This window comes from Rhincodon typus, chromosome 16, assembly GCF_021869965.1.
Source record: "Rhincodon typus isolate 14 chromosome 16, sRhiTyp1.1, whole genome shotgun sequence".
Taxonomy (NCBI): domain Eukaryota; kingdom Metazoa; phylum Chordata; class Chondrichthyes; order Orectolobiformes; family Rhincodontidae; genus Rhincodon; species Rhincodon typus.
Genome location: NC_063347.1, coordinates 767,522 through 789,178, shown reverse-complemented (window position 1 = coordinate 789,178; position 21,657 = coordinate 767,522). Strand labels below are relative to the sequence as shown.

Sequence of the window (21,657 nt, the reverse complement as noted above, 5' to 3'; positions counted from 1 at the left end):
AGATGTTTGATAAGGTTCCTCATGGTAGGCTCATGCAGAAGGTAGGGAGGCATGGGATAGGGGGAAATGTGGCAGATTGGATTCAGAATTGGCTGACCCTTAGAAGACAAAGGGTGGTAGTGGATGGAAAATATTCAACATGGTGCTCAGTTATGAGTGGTGTACCACAAGGATCTGTTCTGGGTCCACTTCTATTTGTGATTTTTGTAAATGATTTGGATGTAAGAGTGGAAGGGTGGATTAGCAAGTTCGCAGACGATACGAAGGTGGGTCACGTTGTGGACAGTGCGGAGGGCTGTTCTAGGTTACAAAGGGACATTGATAGGATGCAGAGCTGGGCTGAGAAGTGGCAGATGGCGTTTAACCCAGAAAAGTGTGAGGTGATTCATTTTTGGAAGGACAAACTTGAAAGCAGAATACAGGGTTAATGGAAAGATTCTTGGCAGTGTGGAGGAGCAGAGGGATCTTGGGGTTCATGTCCACAGTTCCCTTAAAGCTGCCACCCAGGTGGATAGAGTTGTTAAGAAGGCGTATGGTGCGTTAGCTTTCATTAATAGAGGGATTGAGATCAGGAGCCGTGAAGTTATGCTCCGGCTATACGAAAGCCTGGTTCAGCCACATCTGGAGTATTGTGTCCAGTTCTGGTCGCCTCATTACAGGAAAGATGTGGAAGTGTTGGAAAAGGTGCAGAGGAGATTTACCAGGATGTTGCCTGGAATGAAAGAAGGTCTTACGAGGAAAGGTTGAGAGAGCTCGGGCTTTTCTCTTTAGAACGAAAAAGGATGAGAGGTGACTTGATAGAGGTGTACAAAATGATCAAGAGGTATAGATAGAGTAGACAGCCAGAGACTTTCACCTCAAAATCTTTTACTCAAGAGCATTGAGCTAAGCTTCACTGTGTGAATGGTGAGAGGATCTTGTAGAACTTATTCTGTAAAAGGTTTGATGGATGGCGTATGTAAAAAATGGTTTGTTTCTCATCCAACAGGTTTTATGGAGCGGAGATAATCTGCGGATTGCAATTCCTGCACTCGAAGGGGATTATTTATCGGTGAGTGTGAGGTCATTCTGAGAGTTCAGGACACTACACTGGGTCACCTTACAGTTGGACAGAGACAGTGGGACATCTTTCAGGGTTATTGCAAATTTGTTGAGAGCGGAGGAAATGGGTCTGGTGGGTCAGATGAGCTCAGAAGTTGTGAGATGGGGTTTGGGAAACTCGAGGAAGATACAGCTTCAGGGTTGAGATAGGGGTAATGACAGGAAGTTTGACCAATGGCCAAGATATGGCAGAGGCAGCTAACTGGGTGCTCCTGATCTTAGAGACAAGTACTTACTCAGTATCTTTATTCTCATATAGGAAGTATGGGTAGGGAAGATGAGGGCGGGTGGATTCTGGACTAGAGCACAACATTTAGATGAGCAAAATCTGTTCCAATTGTATCTGAGTCCAGTCAGTTCTGGAGTGATGGTTCACTGTTGACTATGACCTTTCAATGGGAGCTCCTGCAGCTGAGGGCTGGAATGGCTGAGGCTATCTGAATGGGACATTAAAGGTGGAGCGAAGAGTACAATTGAGCAGATCAGTATTTGTAACAAAGTTGTCAGGAATTGAGGTCCTAAAATTGGGATCTTGAAAGTCAGTGAATTGGGAAGGATCTTTCCTTCCTCCAGGATGAAGGGTTTGGATGGGAAGTGGAATGTGATATCAGACTGAACAGAGATGGCACCATCTGTGATTGACAATGGGAAAGGGTTAGATCCATGTGAGATGGGAGGCGGAAGGAGCTAGCTGTCAGCACATGGGCTAAGGAAGCTCCAAACAGAAGGAGAGGTCGGGCTAGGGACAGTGAACTCTGAGGAGAGACAGGATCAACTGCAATCCAGTGTTGTGAAAATTACAGGGACTGAGAGAAAAGCGATGAGGATATTTTGGTGAGAGACTCGGTCTGTGGTTTCAACAATCGAGAACAAGGATTTTAAAGGACAGGTGAGAGTGTTGCACCAAAGGTGAAATGCTCAAACATGGAGAAAGTGCTGAGGAGTCAAGACGACAAGCTGAGGCATTAACATCGCCCAACCATGCAGCTGCCTCTGCTCATCCACTGCAGAGACCCTCACCCATGTCCTACACAGAATCTCAGAATTGTTAGAATGCAGGAGGAGGCTATTTGGCCCATCCTATCTGTACCAGCTCTGAGCATTTTGATTCGGTGCCTGTCTTCTGATATTCCCTGTGACCCTATACATTGATTTGTATTTGTCATTTATCTATGAACTATGGCCCCTCTCAAATGCCTCAGTTAAACCTGCCTCCAGCACATTTCCAGGCAGTGCATTCCCAACCCTAAGTATTTGCTGTATGAAAAAGGTTTTTCTGACTTCACATTTGTTTATTTTGCTAAAGATATTTAAATCTGTGCCCCTCACCATCTCTCCCCGCTACCCCACCTCCGACCTCCCCCCAGAAATTCTTGATCTGTTTACAAGCAGTAAGAGTTTCTTCCAATCCACTTAGTCCAACCCACTCATTTTGGAAGGTCGAGTTTAAATGCAGAATACAGGGTTAATGGTAAAATTCTCGGCAGTGTGGAGGAACGGAGGGATCTTCGGGTCCTCGTCCATTGATCCCTCAAAGTAGCGACCCAAGTTGATAGGGTGGTGAAGAAGGCATATGGTGTGTTGGGTTTCATTGGCACGGGAATTGAGTTTAAGAGCTGTGAGGTTATGCTGCAGCTCTATACAACTCTGGTTAGACCTCACTTGGAATAATGTGTTCAGTTCTGGTCACTTCATTACAGGAAGGATGTGGAAGCTTTAGAGGGGGTGCAGAGGAGATTACCAGGATGCTGCCTGGACTGGAGGGCAGGTCTTATGAGGAAAGGTTGAGGGAGCTAAGGCTTTTTTTCATTGGAGTGAAGAAGGATGAGAGGTGACTTGATAGGGGTTTGCACGATGATGAGAGGCATAGATGCAGTGGATAGTCAGAGACATTTTCCCAGGGCAGAAATGACTATTACGAGGGGACGTAATTTCAAGTTGATTAGAGGAAGGTATAGGGGAGATGTCAGAGGTATGTTCTTTACACAGAGTGTGGTGGGTGTATGGAATGTGCTGCCGGCAGTGGTAGTGGAGTCAGATACATTAGAGACTTTTAAATAACTCTTGGATAGGCACATGGAGGATAGTAAAATGTAGGGTATGCAGGGTACATTGACCTTAGTAGGATAATAGGTCAGCACAACATCGTGGGCTGAAGGGCCTGTACTGTGCTGTACTGTTCTATGTTCTATGACTTTCAAACTCTGTCAAATTTCACCTCAGCTTTCTCCCCTCCAAAGAAAACAGTCCTGACTTCTCCAGTTGGTCCTCATAGCTGAAGTTTCCTATCCCTGGAACCAATCTCAAACTTCGTGTGACTGTAATGGACAGAGTGCACGTATTTCCTATGGTATAGTGAATTGTACACGGTACTCCAGCTGACGTCTAACCAGTGTCCTAAATAAGTTTGTTCAAACCTCCCTGCTCTTGTATATTGTATCTTTATTAATGAAGAATAATGTAGAATACTGGTTTGTTGACCACCCATTCTAGCTGTCCTGCACCTTTTCATAACTTGCACACAGATACACCCAAGTCTTTCTGCTTCTGCATGCTCGACTTGGGATTAGATAGGAAAACAATCCCAAGTTTACAGCAGAGAAGGCTGAAACGAGGTGTGATTGAAGTGTACAAAGTTCTGAGGGTTATATACAGGGTAGGCAGGAATAAACTATTCCATAAGACCATAAAATCTAAGTAGAATTAGGTGATTTGGCCTATTGAATCTGCTCCGCCATTCGATTGTGGCTGATATATTTCTCAACCCCTTTCTCCCGCCTTCTCCCCATAACAGATAAAGATAGCAGTAATTCAGGAGACACAGCAAAAACTCATCCCTAGGAAAAAGAAGCACACTAAAGGGAAGATGAGGCAACCATGGCTGACGAGGGAAGTCAGGGGCAGCATAAATGCAAAAGGGAAAGCATATAATGTGGTGAAGGGCAGTGGGAAACCAGAGGATTGGGAAGCCTACAAAGACCAACAGAGGACAATGAGAAAAGAAATAGGGAGGGAGAAGATTAACCACGAGGGTAAGCTTGCCAGTAATATAAAAGAAGATTACAAGAGTTTCTTTAGCTATATGAAGGGCAAAAGAGAAGCAAAAGTGGACATTAGGCCTCTGGAAAATAATGCTGGAGAAGTAGTAATGGGGAACAAAAAAATGGCAGAGGACCTGAATAAGTACTTTGTCAGTCTTTAGGGTAGAACACACAAATAAATCCCAAAAGTTCAAGAGAATCAGGGGAGAGGTAAGTGTGGTGGCCATCACCAAAGAGAAGGAGCTAGAAAATCTGAAAAGTCCGAAGGTGGATAAATCACTTGGACCAGATGGACTACACCACAGTGTTCTGGTGGGGATAGCTGAAGTTTAGTGGTGATCTTTCAGGAATCGCTGGAGTCAGGGAGGGTCCCAGAGGACTGGAAAATCGCTAACATGACACCCCTGTTTAAGAAGGGAGTAAGGCAAAAGATGGGAAATTACAGGCTGATTTTAGCCTGACCTCTGTCAGAGTCCTGCAGCACGGAGACAGGTCCTTTGACCCAAACAGGTCCATACCAACCAAAATGTCCATCCATGCTAATCCCATTTCCCTGCACTTGGCCCATATCCTTCCAAACTTTTCTATCCATGTATTCGTCCAAATGCCTTTTAAATGTTGTTAATGTACCCACCTCAACCACCTCAGCTTGCCGTTCATTCCACATGTCTACCACCCTCTGTGTTTTTTAAAAAAAAAGTTGCGTCTCAAGTTCCCATGAATTCTTTCCCCTCTTACCTTAACTGATGCCCTCTAGTCCTCAATTTTCCTCAACCCTCGGAAAAAGACTGAGTGCATTCACCCTATTCATGCCTGTCATGATCTTATACACTTCTATAAGATTGCCCCTCAGACTCCTACACTCTAAAGAAAAAAGTCCTAGCTTGTCCAAACCTGTCCCTATAACTCAGTCCATTGAGTCGTGGCACCATCCTTGTAAATTTCTTCTACACTCTTTCCAGTTTAATAACATCCTTCCTATAGCAAGGTGACCAAATTTGAGCACAATACTCCAAGTGCAGCGACATAACTTCCCAACTTCTGTATTCAGTGCCCTGACTGACAAAGGCCAGTATGCCAAAAGCCTTCTTCACTGCCCTGTCTATCTGTGACTCCACTTTCAGAGAACCGTGCACCTGAACTCCAAATTCCTCTGTTCCACTACACTCCTTAAGGCCCGACCATTCACTATGAAATGCCTACCTTGATTTGACTTTCCAAAATACAGCACCTCTCACTTATCTATATTAAACTCCATTTGCCATTTCTCGGCCCACTTCCCCCGCTGATCAAGATCCTGCTGCAATTTCTGATAACCTTCTTCACTGTCCACGATACCGCCTGTTTTAGTGTCATCCACAAACTTACTAATCATGCCTTGTACATTCTCATTAGCAAGTTACTTTTAACTTTTGGAAACCTGAGATACCCAATTTTAAAGCAATTATTTAACAAGAGCTGTTAGTGTTTGTGATCAAATAGGAATGTTTGATTTCTGTGTTAAAACTATGAGAATGTGAACAATCCCCTTTGGAAATAGTTAAGAGATATTGCAAAAGAAAGGAAAGTGTAGATGAAGCAAATTAATTCATAGCTTTCTCTTGAAGATATTTAGAGTCTTTACAGGGCACTTAGCTTGGAGCAGCATCCAGGATCATTCAGGAAAGCCTGCAGCATCAGCCAGAAGGCAGGGATACAGTAACCAGAAGCCTATAAATCTATGGACCATGGGCAGGCAGAAGGGACTGGTTTAACTTGGTGTCATGTTCAGCACAACATTGTGGGCTGAAAGGTCTGTTCCTGTGCTGTACTGTTCTATGTTCTAGTGCAGTACGGATTCGGGCGTAGTCTCGGAAAGTGGGTGTATAGGTGCAGCATATAATAAGAAAGGCAAATAGAATCCTGGTATTTATTGCAAAAGGACTGAATTATAAAAGTAAAGAAGTGTTGTTACAATCCTATATGGCATTGGTGAGACCACACCTGGAAGATTGTATCCAGTTTTTGTCTCCTTACTTGGGGAAGGATGTGGTGGCACTGGAGGCAGTTCACCTGATTGATTCCAGGGATGAAAGGTCTGTCGGACAAGGAGCAGTTGAATATTTGGTGCTTGTACTCACTGGGGATCAGAACAATGAGGGGGGACCCAATTGAGGTATATAAAATGCTAAAGGGGATTGATAAGGTGATGTGGAATTGACGAATTGACATTTGCCACCCCCCACCCTTGTGGGACAGTCTCGAACAAGAGGGCATAGATATAGAGTGAGAGGTTCAAAACTGAGATAAGGAGAAACTACTTCTGAGGGTTGTGAATCTGTGGAAGTCACTGCCCCAGAGTGCCACAGAGGCAGGGCGGCATGATGGCTCAGTGGTCAGCACTGCTGCTTCACAGCACCGGCAACCCAGGTTCAATTCCACCCTTGGGCGACTGTCTGTGTGGAGTTTGCACGTTCTCCCTGTGTCTGCGTGGGTTTCCTCCGGGTGCTCCAGTTTCCACCCACTGTCCAAAGATGTGCAGGGTAGGTGGATTGGCCATGCTAAATTGCCCATAGTGTTCAGGGATGTGTAGATTCGGTGGGTTATAGGCAGTTGGGCCTGGGTGGGATGCTCTGAGGGTCACTGTGGACTTGTTGGGCTGAAGGGCCTGTTTTCACACTGTAGGGATTCTATGAAAAACAGATACATGAAAGAAATAGACATGTTTCTGATGAAAAGCGGGATAAAGCGCTACTGGGAGCAGGCAGGGAAGTGGTATTGAGACGAGAATAGGATCAGCCACGATCATGTTAAATGGCAGAGCTGGCTCGAGGAGCTGAATTGCGTACTCCTGCTCACTCCTATGTTCCTAAGAGTCTAATGAAAACCACAAATCTGGTTTACTCATGTCCTTTAGGGAGGGAAAACTGTCATCCTTACCCGGTCTGCTCTATATGTGACTCCAGACCCACAGCAATGTGTTTGACTCATAACTGCCCTCTGGGCAATTAGGGATGGGCAATAAATGCTGGCCTAGCCAGTGACGCCCTCATTCTGTTAATTAATTTTGAAAAGAAGGCCAAGTACAAAACATCGGTATGGGGGAGCATTTGGGAATTAGCGATACAAATCAATCCAGGATTAAGATCCCAGACGAGAAAAGGGTAGGTTTTAGGGATCTAAAAGTTGAATGTTTTGTCCACCAAAATGCATTTCCAATGAATGAAAAATGGGAGACATTCAAAAGAGAAGAACAGGGAGCGAGCTAGGTTAGAAAATAAGAGAGAACTGTGGATGCTGTAAATCAGGAACAAATACAGAAGTTGCTGAAAAGCTTAGGTCTGGCAGCAACTGTGAAGAAAAAAAGTCAGTGTTAATGGTTCAGGTCCGGGTCTGTGTAAGGGTCTTTGGACCCGAAATGTTAACTCTGATCTTTTCTTCACAGATGCTGCCAGACCTGAGCTTTTCCAGCAACTTTTGTTTGTGCAAGCTAGGTTCATAGCCATGTGAAATAAATACAGGGAATCCAGGAATAAAGGATTTTACGCACAAGTAAAGATTAGAGAGATTGGGCTTATTCTCATTGGAGCAAAGAAGTTTAAGAGGTGACATTTATTGAAGTGTTCAAAATTATGCACAATTTCAAGATTTTAAGCATGTGAGCCTGGAGTGAATGACCAGAAATGTCACTATTCGGTGAGTTGTTAGGATTTAGAATGTGCTGCCTGGAAGAGTGGCGGAGGCAGATTCCATAGGGGAGAGAGCTGGATATATATTTAAAACTGATGAATTTGGATGGCTATGGACAGATGGCTAGTAGAGTGGGATTATCAAGGTAGCTCTTTCGGGTGCTGGTACACAGACAATAGATTGAATGACCTCCTGTAAAACTCTATGATTCTCACCTTTGGTCCCCTGACTAATCAAGAACCTATGTATCTCTGTCTTCAATACACTCAATGACTTGGCCTTGGCAGCCCTGTGAGTTCCACAGATTCACCACCCTCTGGCTGATGAAACTCCTCACCTCAGTTCTAAAAGGTTAGGATCATAAGCCACCCTTTTCCGTCGCCTCTAGTGAGATGCCACGACCAGACGCACACTGCCGTCCCATCCTTTGTCAGCATTCCACAGGTATTGTTCCCTCCGGGACACCTTGGTCCACTCATCCATCACTGTCCCTTCGATTTACTTATGTCCCATGTGAGGGGGTGGGTAGAGAAGAGAGAAATGTAGTAGTATCACACGGCAGAAATTCATCAAACCTCCTTGGGTAACACCTTCCAAACCTACACCACATCCATCTAGAAGGACATGGACAACAGATACATGGGAACACCAACCCCTGCAAGTTCCCCTCCAAGTCACTCACCATCCTGACTTGGAAATATATTGTTGTTCCTTTGCTGTCATTGGGTTTAAAATCTTGCTGCTCTCCCTTTTATGGCACTCCTATTCCCTCCTTAACCCTGGAAGCAGATGGCACCTCGACAGCAAAGGAAGCTCTCCTCTATTTTGTCCTAGAATCACTGAAGAATGGTTGGTACCTGGCCTTGGTGCCCAGTCACAAGACACTTGGCCTCCCAGACCTCCCAAACCCTGCATCTTGCTACTCCATCCTCCCTGCTCCTGGATTTACGAGAGTGAACCAGCCTATGGTTGGAGGAGCAGCTCCTCACCATTTGTTTCCATTCTGATAGGGTGACTTTTTCCTGTTTTTGTTGGTATTGTTTTGGGCAATTCTGACTTCAGTCGCAATCTTTTTCTGGATGAAGCTTGCTCTGCCCACACCCACAGTGCCGGGGTGTCCCAGATATCTCCTCCCCAACCGCTTGAACAATACAGCAATTGAAATACAGCTCACAATGGGTTACAGTGTCTTGTGCTGCAACACCTTCCACAACCTCCTTGGTTTAAAATGGTCCTTTTCCAATTTTGGTCCACACTCTAAATACAGAGTAAAGTAAAGAAATGTGGTCTTTACAATCCAATCCTGTCAGAACATCAGAGTTGAATTTTCATGGCTCTTAAAGGTATTTTGCTTTTCAATTCTCACTTTCCATAAATTGTTGTTAGAATTTAAAAACCACAAAAGAACTTTCCAGTTTAACTGTGTTCTTGGTCTTTTGATGCAGGGATCTCAAACTGGACAATGTGATGTTAGACAAGGATGGGCATATCAAAATCGCTGACTTTGGGATGTGCAAGGAGAATGTGTTTGGAGAGAACAGAGCTACCACTTTCTGTGGAACACCAGATTACATTGCACCAGAGGTGAGTGCTTTCACCATGTCGAGAGTCCGTCCAGCAGCTCTTTGCTTCATTTGTGGGGATTCCCCAAGAGAACAAGAGGAGAATTTTTGCTCTTGGGATCTGTACTGCTGTTGCTTGTGATAATTGTCTTGTGTCTTGTGTCCTCTGTCTCGCTTTGGTGTTTGCTCCCTCATGCACCTTGTGCTTGGCTCTGTGGACCCAGGCTGGCTTCGTCCCTATCTCCCATACCTCGGTCCCTCCCAGCCTCTGTGTCTTGTCTCCAATAATCTTGATTGCTCTCTTTCGATGTTTCCTTTCCTGCTAGATCTTGCTGGGCCAGAAGTATACCTTCTCGGTTGATTGGTGGTCATTTGGGGTGCTGCTATATGAGATGCTGATTGGTCAGTCACCATTCCATGGTGATGATGAGGATGAACTGTTTGAGTCCATCCGGGTGGACACTCCTCACTATCCTCGTTGGATCACTAGGGAATCCAAGGACATCCTGGAAAAGGTACGTACCTGCCTTTATGTTGTTACTCTGAATAATAATTAATTGAAGGATTGACGTCATCATCCTGCTCTGACCAAGTCCAATTGATCCACCCTGCATCATTCAGTCTGGAGACTGTCTGTCTGTCTGTCTGTCTGTATGTGCATGCATGCGTGTGTCTGTGTTTATGCACAGTTCCATTGGTGGAGGGGGGAGAAGTGTTTTCTCAACATGATGGGTGAGATATGGCAAAATCTTGCATCTGGAGCATTGAAAAACTGACTGGATTCATTGCGGTCTTTGCTTAACCCTTTCTCGAGATTAGTTGGCATTTAAAATCAGTGAGAGAAATTGGGCATGTGTAAACCCAGCGTTCAAACCAATCCCTGAGGGTGGGTTTGGGGAATTGGCTGTGGTCTTGCCATATCGTTAACTATGTGTATGGCTCAGCACAATTGATTTCAAATTGTTTGCTTTTCTTCAAATCCCTCGTCCATATCTCCCTGATTGCCAGCCCCTGAACCTTCCAAGATCTCTGCTCCATTTAATTCCAGACTCTCCTGCAGCACTACACCTTCAGCTGGCTGGGATTCCCAACCTAAACCTTTTTTAATTCAATTCACTCCCAAACCCACATCCTGGACGGAGTTTCAGGTCGTGGTGTCGCACAGATCTCCGTGTGGGGCTTTGTAGGTTTTTTTTTTCTAATCAACCTGTTCAGGGATTTGCTATACATCTTGGAGCAAATTGGAGTTGAGCCAGGGCTTCCTGGCTCAGAGGCAGGGACACTACCACTGCACCACTCAAGCCCTTTGGGGCATTGTATTATGTTTTGTTTGCTAAAGGCCTGGAATTGGATTATTATACTTTGCTGCATTTCACACACACACTTTGTTTCTTGTTTAAGCTGTTTGAAAGAGATCCAACAAAGAGACTCGGCATTGCAGGAAACATCAAACTACACAACTTCTTCAAAACGGTGAACTGGACAGCACTGGAGAAAAGGGCAATTGATCCTCCATTCAAACCCAAAGTGGTGAGGATCCCACCCCCTCGCCTCATTCTCCTGAAACAATTCCTTGGCGGGCCTGTCTCTTTTTTTCTTGCATGTTCCCTCCCTGTCCCCCCAACCCCTTGCAGCACCAACCCCACCCCACCCCTTCCCTCACAAACCCATCACTTTGTGCCTCCCCTGGCTTTCTCTCTCATGACCCTCCCCACCACCGCCCCCCCCCCCAAAAAAAAATGGACCTTCCCTCATGACCCTCTTCCACCTCACAATCGACCGCCCCCCCCATCCACCACCTGCTTTCTCTCACTTCCTCTCACTCTTGCTCCTGCAGAATCTGTACGGGTAGTGTTGAGGAGCCACAAAGGAAAGAGAGACCCCAAAAGGAGTTGTGTACAGGTGTCCTAGCAATAGCCAGGATGTGGGGAACAAAATAAATCAGGATATAGAAAAGACAATGTAAGAAAGGCAGTATTACAATAATCATGGGGGACTTCAATATGCAGTGGACTCGGAAAATCAGGCTGTTGTGGATACTAAGGAAAGGAATTCATGGAATGTCTGCAAGATGGGCTTTTTTAAGAGCAGTCTATGGTAGAGCCCTCTAGGGAACAGGCAGTTCTGGATTTGGTGATGTGTAATGAGGCAGACTTGATTAGGGAGCTGAGGGTGAAGGAACCTGTAGGACCATAATATGATAGAACTACCCCTGCAGTTTCACAGGGAGAAGATTGAATCAGATATAATGGTATTATAACTGAGGAAAGGTAACTACAAAGACATAAGGGAGGAACTGGCCAGAATTGATTGGAAGGGAAAAATTCTTTGAGGAGGTAACAAGCAAGTTAGACAAAGGAGAGCCGATGGATATGATCTATTTGGATTTTCAGAAGGCCTCTGACAAGGTGCCACACAGGAGGCTGCTAAATAAGGTAAGAGCCCATGGTGTTAGCGGCAAGGTACTGGCATGGATAGAGGATTGTCTGACTGGCAGAAAGTGGGGATAAAGAGGTCTTTTTCAGGATGGCAGCCAGTGACTAGTGGAGCTCTACAGGGTTCGCTGATGGGGCCACAACTATTCATGTTATACATTAATGATTTGCATGAAGGAATTGATAGCATTGTTGCTAAATTTGCACAAAGATAGGTAGACCGGGAAGAAGCAGGGAGGCTGCAGAAGGACTTGGACAGGCTGGGAGAGTGAGCAAAAGAGTAACAGATGGAATACAGGTTATCCAGTTTGGTGGGAAGATTAGAGGCGTAGACTAATGTCTAAATGGGAAAAGACTTTGGAAATCTGAAGCACACAGGGTCTTGGGAGTCCTAGTTCAGGATTCTCTTGACATTAACATGCAGGTTCAGTTGGCAGTTAGGAAGGTAAATGCAATGTTAGCGTTCATTTCAAGAAGGTTAGAGTACACAAGCAGGGATGCACTACTGAGGCTGTATAAGACTCTGGTCAGACAGTGTTTAGAATATCATGAGCAGTATTGAGCCCCGTATCTAATGAAGGCTGTGTAGGTGTTGGAGGTGGTCCAGAGAATGTTTATAAGAATGATACTGGGCATGAAGGGCTCAATGTGTGAGGACTCTGGGTTTATACTCTGGAGTTTGGAAGGATGAGGGGAGATTTCAGTGAAACTTAGAGAATTTTGAGAGGCCTGGATAGAGTGAAAATGGAGATGATGTTTCCACTAGTTGGAGAGACTAGGACCCTAGGGCACAGCCTCAAAGTGAGGGGATGACCCTTTAGAACTAAGATGAAAAGGAATTTCTTCAGCCAGAGGGTGGTGAATCTGTGGAACTCAATGCCACAGAGGGCTGTGGAGGTCAAGTCATTTGAGTGTAATTAAGACAGACAGGTCCTTGATTAGTAAGGGGATCAAAGGTTATGAGGAGGAGGCAGCCGAATGGGGTTGAGAAAAATACCAGCCATGATTGAATAGCAGAACAGACTCAATGGGCTGAATGGCCTAATCCTGCTCCTACATCTTATGCTTTCTCACTCCTTCCCTCCCTTTACACAATTGCTTCCACCCTGTCCTGCTCCCTCTCACCCTCCCTGCCTCCTTTCCTCCTACCCCCCGCCCCTCCTTCTAGTCGTCTGCTCGGTCTCTCTCACTCCATCAGTATGTCACCCTCTGTCTCCGCCGTCTCTCCCCATCTCTCTATTTCTCTCTCTCTCTCATTCACATTTTGACTGTGTATTTTCAGAAATCTCCTGGTGACTACAGCAACTTTGACCGAGAGTTTCTGAGTGAGAAGCCGCGCCTGTCTCAGGGTGACAAGAATTTGATAGACTCCATGGATCAGTCTGCATTCCATGGATTTTCCTTCATTAACCCCAACATGGAGCGTCTGATCAAATAATTGCAAAATGACCAGCCCTCTAATCACACTCCTGCATTTCATCTGATTTGATTGGACCCCAGGGATGGGAGTTGGGACTGTTTTCTGGTTTTATCTAATCCACCTGTTACCATTGTGGCAATGAGTGATTCTGAGGCTGCCCATTCTTTGGGCATTACAGCGGCTGTGACCGGCTCCACATCGGGGGCCGGGGCTGGGGGTGGGGGTGGTGTCTGGGCATGGCCTCTGGTTGCCAGCCAACATACAGTCGGGTTTATTGTAAAGCTTTTCTGAGAATAGAGAAGCAAACGATGGTCATCGATGTTTTTTAAACTCTCGGCTTTTCATCTTAGTATCATTATCTCTGATTAAAGTGTACAATACTGTAAAGGTCACCTTCAAATTGCAGTATCTTTTCATCAGCTCTGAACAGTGTTTCTAATTACTGCAAGACAGACCTGGTGAAAGCACAATAATCTTGTACATGTATCGGACAGTTTTCAAAATCACTCACTGGGTGAGGGTGTTGCTGGCTGGACCAGCATTTATTGCCTGTCCTTAGTTGCCCCCTTGAGAAGGTGGGGGTGAGATGCCTTCTTAACCACTGCAGTCCATGTGCTGTAGATTGACTCACAATGCCCTTAGGGAGGGAATTCCAGGATTTTGACCCAGTGACAGTGAAGGAATGGCGATATGTTTCCAAGTCAGGATGGTGAGTGGCTAGGAGGGGAATTTGCAGGGGGTGGTGTTAAGATGTATCTGCTGCCCTTGTCCTTTTGGGAAAGATAGAAGTGTTTGTGATTTGGAAGTTGCTGTCTGAGGATCTTTGTATCAGTGTATCTTGTAGATAGCACACACTGTTGCTACAGAGCATCAGGGGGACGGGGTAGATGTCGTACCAGTCGAGTGGCTGCTTTGTCCTGGATGTTGTCAAGTTTCTTGAGTGTTTTTGAAGCTGCAACCATCCGGCCAAGTGGGGAGCATTTCATCTCATTCTTGACTTGTGCCTTGTAGATGGTCAACAGGCTTTGGAGATATAGGAGGTGAGTTACTCATTACAGGATTCCTAACCCATGACCTGCTCTTGTAGTCATTGCTTACAGATAAATAAAGAATCTTGCACCCTCCAAATCTCTCATTTTGAACTGCAGTCACTTGTTTGACCAATATAAACTAAGCATAGCAAGCTCCCACAAACTACCATATGGTTGTGGTGCTTTGGAAATGGCAGTTGTCTGGCATCTTCTGTTATACCAATGTTATCCCTAATCAGGCCAAGCCTGGGAGTTATCCAGGTCTTGCAAGTGACAAAAAATAACCTGAAGCGATGTGCTAATTCCCCACTGGTCAAATAAATGGTAGCGTTCAATGCTGGACATATGCCGAAGGCTTGGTGCCATCTGTGTGATGTGCCCGGGGAGTTCCGAGGGATGGGATGGAATATGATCAGCCTTGTGCCTGCAAACGCTCGGCCAATTTGGCCACGATATTGCATTAGTCCACATGCTGTACTGCTGGGGAGATGGTTATGATTAGAAGAACTAACTTTTATGAAACACTGTTCCCTCCTTAGGACATTCCAACAAAATTAGCAAGAATTAAACAGAAAGATGTGGTTATATAAGTACATCTCAGATCATTCTGAACAGAACCTCCAAAAGATGATTTGAGAGAGTTCCTCATTAGAGAAATAGTGGCTATGGAAAGAGAGTGAATTGACATAGGAAGGATAGTGAAGAGTAATGCAACTGAGCAGCAGGAGGTTAGATTGAATGGGCTATTCATCAGTCACTCAGTGACGCCCAGTTTGGGTTCTGCCAGGGCCACTCAGCTCCTAACCTCATTACAGCCTTGGTTCAAACATAGACAAAAGAGCTGAACTTCAGAGATGAAAAGGGAGTGACTATCCTTGACATTTAAGATCATGTTTGGTCAAGTGTGGCTTAAAGGATCCCTAGCAAAACAGAAGTCAGGGAAACTTTCAAGATCATCATCATCAGTCCAACTGACCTTCCCTGCGTCATAAGGTCAGAAATGGGGATGTTGGCTGATAATTGCGCAATGTTCAGCAACATTCGCAAGTCGTCAGATAGTGAATCAAGACCTGGACGATATCCACGGTAGGGCTGACAAGTGGCAAGTAACATTTGCCTCATATGTGACAGGCAGTGACAACTTCCAACAAGAGAGAATCTGACCACAGCCCCTTGCCTTTCATTGGCATTGCCATCACTATCAACTTTCTGGGGATTACCATTAACCAGAAACTCCGACTAGACTAGTCATATAAATGGAGTGGCTACAAGAGTAGGTGCTTCGTGCTAGATATGAGTCTAACCAGTGGCGGCCTTTCCCTCTGATTCCCATTGACTCCAGTTTTCCTCTGGCTCCTTGATATCAAGAACAGTCATGCTGACCTCCAATTTTCTACATTGTCAAGTAGATACCAGTGTTGTAATTGTACTGGAATAGCTTGGCTAGAGGTGCACATGTTCTAGAGAACAGGTCTTCAGTACAGTTGTCAAAATGTTGTCAGGGCCTGTAGCCTTTTCAGTATCCAGTGCCTCTAACTGTTTCTCATTTTGTGTGTTTTTTTTCTTTTAAATTCTCTTGCAGATATGGGCATCGCAGGCTGGGCCCGCATTTATTGTCCATCCCTAGTTGCACTTGAGAAGGTGGTGGGGATCAGCTGCCTTTGAACCACTGCAGTGTGGGATTGCAAACCCTGAGCAGGGCACAGACACTAATCATGCAGTAATAGGATTTTAAATGGAGGTGATCAAGAAGTCTGAATGAGCTGAGTGCTAGTATCTCAGCTTGTGGAGCTACAGGTGATCTAAAGATAGGGGTAGGAGCTGTGGGAGTGGATAATGTTAGAGATGTGGGAAAGGATCATCTTTGTCATGTCACACAGATGCTCAGAAAGCAGAAATTACAATTAATTGGTGGAAGGATTAGAGGGGGAGTCGAGAAGAGTCCTTTCAGCCAGAATGGTGGGGATCTGGAATGCAGACAGGATGGCTGAGGCAGAAAACTTTATTGTGTTATAAAACAAAATCTGTGGATGTGCAGCTAAAGTACTGCACCCACCAGGATTATGTTGGGTTGGTCATTCTCAGCTTGCACAGACTTGATGGGATGAATGGCTCTTTTTGTCTGCTGTAAATGTTTTCTGTTTCCAAGTCTGCCCTTAAGCTTAGGGGAGCAGATACGAAAGCGTCTTGCTCAGTGAGGATGTCTTATTCGTACCTTTTTAAGATGTGAAATTCATATAGACTCTGTGTCATTAACTTTGTTTAATTTATAATGTGCTGTTACAAAGATGGCAGCCAAAGGTCTGGTAACCTGGATTCTGAATGCAAGAACTAACTCCTGTCTCTGGAAGTCAAAAAGAAAATATAAATACATGTGGGTGGAGTCATCCCTCCTGTTTTGAAAAGACATTCTCGATACAAAATCACTTGTGATTTATAGCTCCTATTGTTTGGACCTGTACCAAAACTGAAAACAAATGCTCACCAAAACTCGGTGTCTGCAAACATAAAACCTTCAAGGGAATTTGTAAATGGCCACCATTAATTCCCATGTGTAGCGATAGCTTCTTATTTTGTTCAATTGTTTGGACAATAAAAGTAGCTGACTTCAGATAACAACAGTTTGTAACTCCAAGGACCAGCGAGGGATCATTCAGTCTAGACCCCAACAGCATGGAGGGGAGAAACCTGCCATATACCTGGCATCCCAGCCAGGAAGACAATCAATTTTCGTTATCTGCAAATTTCAGCTAAGCTTTGGGGAGACTAAATTTCAGAGAAAAACCCAGGGTCTTTCCAACCTCAATTTATCTCTAAATAATAACCATGAGCCAGAACCTATTAGGCCACAGTGCTTGTATCTTAAAGAAGTACTTTAAAATTCGACGATCTTGTTATTTTGGTCAATAATCTAAGTGCATGCTTCTTTTCCAGAATTAATCTTTCCTTGTCTGTCTGAAAGTTTGAGGGGATGATTATTTTCATTGCATTTACATTTCTGGGTATTATGTGAATAAATATTTATCTTCTCTTCTGATTTCAACTTACCAAGAAGTCTGTTTTCTGTCTGTTCTTTAAAGTGATCACCCTCAAAAGTTTACAATACTCCCTTAAAAAGATGCACCTTGCAGAGGATAAAAGTGAAGAGGTTATCCTACTCCCAGGGATTAACGCTGTTGCCTCACGCAACCAGGAACCCAGATTCAATTCCAGCCTCAGCCGACTGTGTGGAGTTTACACATTCTCCCCATGTTTGGACTGGTAGCCATAGCAGGGAATGAATCGCCTGAGAGACAGGACTAGTTTGTGGAGATGAAGGTTTCACCGCAGGGAGGTGATGCTGGAACTGTATAAAATGTTGCATAAGTGGATAGTATTGTGGGTTTTGTGTGTTGTTTTGGAGTCCACTTTACAGGAGGGATGTGATCGCACTGGAGAGGGTGCAGTGGAGATTTACCAGGATGTTGCCCGAGCTGGAGAGTTTTGGTTATGAAGAGAGATTGGACAGAGCGGGGTGCATAAATTATTTTTTATTCATTCACAGAAGGAGTGTCACTGGCTAGGACAGCATTTTTTGTGGATCCTAAGTTGCCCCAGAGTGTAGTTAAGGGTCAGCCACATTGCTGAGTGTCTGGAGTTGCATATAGGCCAGACCACACAAGAATGGCAGATTTCTTTCCCTAAAGGACAGAAGTGATCCAAATGGGTTTTCCCAACAGTTAGTCACACATTTGTGGTTGTTATTCAACTCTTTATTCTATAAATTAACCTAGAATTGAATCCCTACAATGCAGAAAGAGGCCATTCAGCCCATCAAGTCTACACCACCCAGACCCAGACCCCTATCCTATCCCTCTAACCTTGCATTTCCCATGGCTAACCCACCTAGCCTGCACATCCCTAGACACTTGTGGGCAATTTAGCATAGCTAATCCACTTAACCTGCACATCTTTGGACTGTGGGAGGGAATACATGCAGACCACCAGGAGAATGTGCAAACTCCACACAGAGTTGTCTCAGGGTGGCAATCAAACCCCGGTCCCTGGCGCTGAGACAGCAGTGCTGACCACTGAGCCACCGTGCCTACTGGATCAAAAACGGAAATTGCTGGAAAAGCTCAGCAGGTCTGGCAGCATCTGTGAAGAAAAAAATCAGAGTTAACGTTTTGGGGTCTGTTGATCCTTCCTCAGAACTGATGGTGGATGGAAAATTGTTGATTTATATGCAGAAAATGGGAGGAGGATGGGTTAAGGAGTAAATGATAGGATAAAGGATAGAGCCCAAAGAGAGAGAGAACAGCAGTTGATAGACAAAGGAGTTGATAACAATCTGGCTGGGAGGGAGAATAGTTGTTAATGGGGACTGTTAGCCTGACACCACCTATTGTTAGTCATGATGTGATAACAAGGCCTGGTGTGTGGGGTAGGGGGCTAGGACATAGGAGTGTTTAGGCCCCTAAAATTATTGAATTTGATATTGAGTTCGGAGGGCTGCAGGGTCCCCAAGCAGAAAATGAGGTGGTGTTCTTTCAGCTTACGTTGAGCTTCGCTGGAACACTGCAGCAAGCTAGAGCCACAGATGTTGGCCAGGGAACAGGGTGGTTTGTTGAAGTGGCAGGCAACTGGAAGATCAGGTTCTTTTTTGCGAGCAGAGTGTAGCTGTTCTGCAAAGCGGTCACCCAGTTTATGCTTCATTTCCCCAATGTAGAGGAGACCACATTGTGAGCACAGAATGCAGTAGACTATATTCTGGGAAGTACAGGTGAAGTTTTGCTTCACCTGGAAGGTATGTTTGGGCACTTGGCTACTGGGGAGGGAGGAGGTAAATGGGCAGGTGTTGCACCTTTGGCAGTTGCAGGGGAAGGTGCTATTGGGGGCAAAGGAAGAGTGGACTAGGGTGTTCTGGACGGAACAGTCCCTGTGGAAGGCAGATGAGGGAGGGGAATATGTTTCTGGAGGTGGTGGAAATGGTGTCTGATGATCTTCTGGATGTGGATGCTGGCTAAGGACAATGGGGAACCCTATCACTGTTGTGGGAGGGAGGACAAGAGGTGGGGGCAGAAGTGTAGGAGACAGGTCAGACCGTAGATATCGTAGATTATCATAAAATCCCTACAGGCCCTTCAGCCCAACAAGTCCACACTGAACTTTAGAGCATCCCATCCTGGCCCATCTCCCTGTAACCCACCTAATTTACACATCCCTGAACACTATGGGCAATTTATTTTGGTCAATCCACCTAGCCTGCACATCTTTGGACTGTGGGAGGAAACCAGAGCACCCGCAGAAAAGCCATGCAGACACGGGGAGAATGTGCAAACTCCACACAGACAGTCGCCCGAAGGTGGGATTGAACCTGGGTCCCCGGTGCCGTGAAGCAGCAGTGCTAGCCACTGTGCCGCCCAGTTGAGGGGCCCTGTCGACAATGGTGCTGGAGAATCCTCGGTTGAGGAAGAAGTTGGACATTGCGGAGGTTCCCTGGTCCCATACTCAGACCCCTCGCTATCAGAGTAGCCCACAAACCAACAACCATCCTGCGACAGCTACTGACGAATGTAAAGAATCCCATAACGACAACCAATAAAACCAATATAATATATAAAATACCATGCAGGACTGTGAGAAACATTACACATGCCAAACTGGAAGAAAACTGATAATGAGCATACACAAACACAAACTAGCCACCAAGAGACACGACCAGTTCTCACTGGCCTCAGTACACTTGGACAAATACGGACACAAATTGGGCTGGGACAACGCATCCATTACAGCACAAACTAAACAGAGACAGGCCAGGGAATTCCTGGAGGCCTAGCATTCCAACCAGAACGCCATCAACAAACGCATAGAATTAGACCCTGTGTGCAAACTACTGAAAAACAGAACCGGAAGTAATACCGACCATCCCAGCAAACCGAGGCAAATAACAAGCAGGACAGAACACTGACGCTTCACCAGACGCGCACGAACGATGTTACCGAGCAGGGTGATGAAACGTTTGCAACCAAACACACCGGCTCAGCAAGCAAGTCTATAACCTCATTCACAACCCGAGCTACAAATCTTCTAGAAAATTTTGAGACTAAATTTTTTTTATATTTTATATAAGTGGGACTTATATTTATTGGAACAGCATACCATTAGAATCTTGTTTTACTCAGAAATAGTTAGTAGTTAGAAGGGATTTATTTGGTTTGTTAATAGCGTGGTTAATTTATTCACTGTTAGAGTTAGACAAATAGTTACTTGTGTACAAATTGTGTCAGGGATTTATTTTATTTAAGCACAAGAAGTTGCTGAAAGGCCGGTTACACAATTTTTCACACTCCTTTTACAGATTACAAGGCGAGGTGCTCCTCTTTGGGTGTTTTGGTGCTAGTTCTCGGAGCAGGGTCCAACTGCCACTTCTGAATGCCCTGCACCCCTTCAGTGTTATCCCTGAGCCTGACACAGGGAGGTAACATACCATCCTGCAGTCTCTTTTGCAGCTGCAGAAACACTTGTCTGTTCCCCTTACAATTGAATCCCTGTCCACTATAACCCTGCTGTTGTTCTTCTTCCCCCGCCTAGGAGAGCAGACCCTCACCATGGTCCTGTGAAGATGGCTGCCACTGCATTCCCCTGCACAATCATCACCCCCACCAGTATCCAAAACAGTGATAAAGATGGGTGAGGATCACAGAGGCTGTCTGCACTACCTGCCTTCCTGTACTCTGCCTGATCACCTGTGCTGTTTCTGCCTGTTCAAACTGTAATTGTGGCATGACCACCTGACTGAACGTGCTATCCACGACATTCTTAGCATCGTGGATGTTCCATAGTGAATGTACCTGCAGCTCCAGCTCCAAAATACAGTTTGCTAGTAACTGCAGCTGGACACACTTCCTGTTCAGCAGGGACAACTACAGCTTCCATGATTTGCCACATTAATAAGAGAAGCATACCATGGTTGCAAACTCTGCTGCCTTTAAGTCCTTTAGTTACTCTTATTTATAAAAAGAATACTTAGTAAGAATGTAGCTAACTTACTTCCATCAACTACTTGCTTACTTATATTGCTTTATTACATTGGTCCTGACTTTCACTTATTCCCATTGTTTCTCATTTAATCCCTTCTTCCGAAAAAAAAACTTCCTTTAAAAAAAGTCACAAACCAACCATCTCTGAAACACACCATTCTCCTGTGATGACAAGGTGTAGAGCTGGATGAACACAGCAGGCCAAGCAGCATCAGAGGAGCAGGAAAGCTGACGTTTCCGGCCTAGACCCTTCTTCAGAAATGGGGGAGTGGGGGGGGAGGGGAAGGGGATTCTGAAATAAATAGGGAGAAAAGGAGATTTATCCATCTTCTATCCTCCTCCCCCTTTCTCCCTATTTATTTCAGAATCCCCTTCC

General features: G+C 45.1%; 1 protein-coding gene across 1 annotated transcript in view; it reads left to right on the top strand.

The window, feature by feature from the left end:
* The window catches only part of LOC109918618 (protein kinase C delta type-like), a 75,476-nt gene extending 61,861 nt beyond the window's left edge, over nucleotides 1–13,615 (top strand). Inside the window, exons 14-18 of the mRNA XM_048606282.1 lie at nucleotides 989–1,051; nucleotides 9,257–9,395; nucleotides 9,700–9,888; nucleotides 10,775–10,903; nucleotides 13,091–13,615. Of these exons, the coding sequence (XP_048462239.1) occupies nucleotides 989–1,051; nucleotides 9,257–9,395; nucleotides 9,700–9,888; nucleotides 10,775–10,903; nucleotides 13,091–13,246 (676 nt within the window). The 3' untranslated portion in view covers nucleotides 13,247–13,615. The remainder of the gene's footprint in view (nucleotides 1–988; nucleotides 1,052–9,256; nucleotides 9,396–9,699; nucleotides 9,889–10,774; nucleotides 10,904–13,090) is intronic.
* The last annotated feature ends 8,042 nt before the right edge of the window (nucleotides 13,616–21,657 follow it).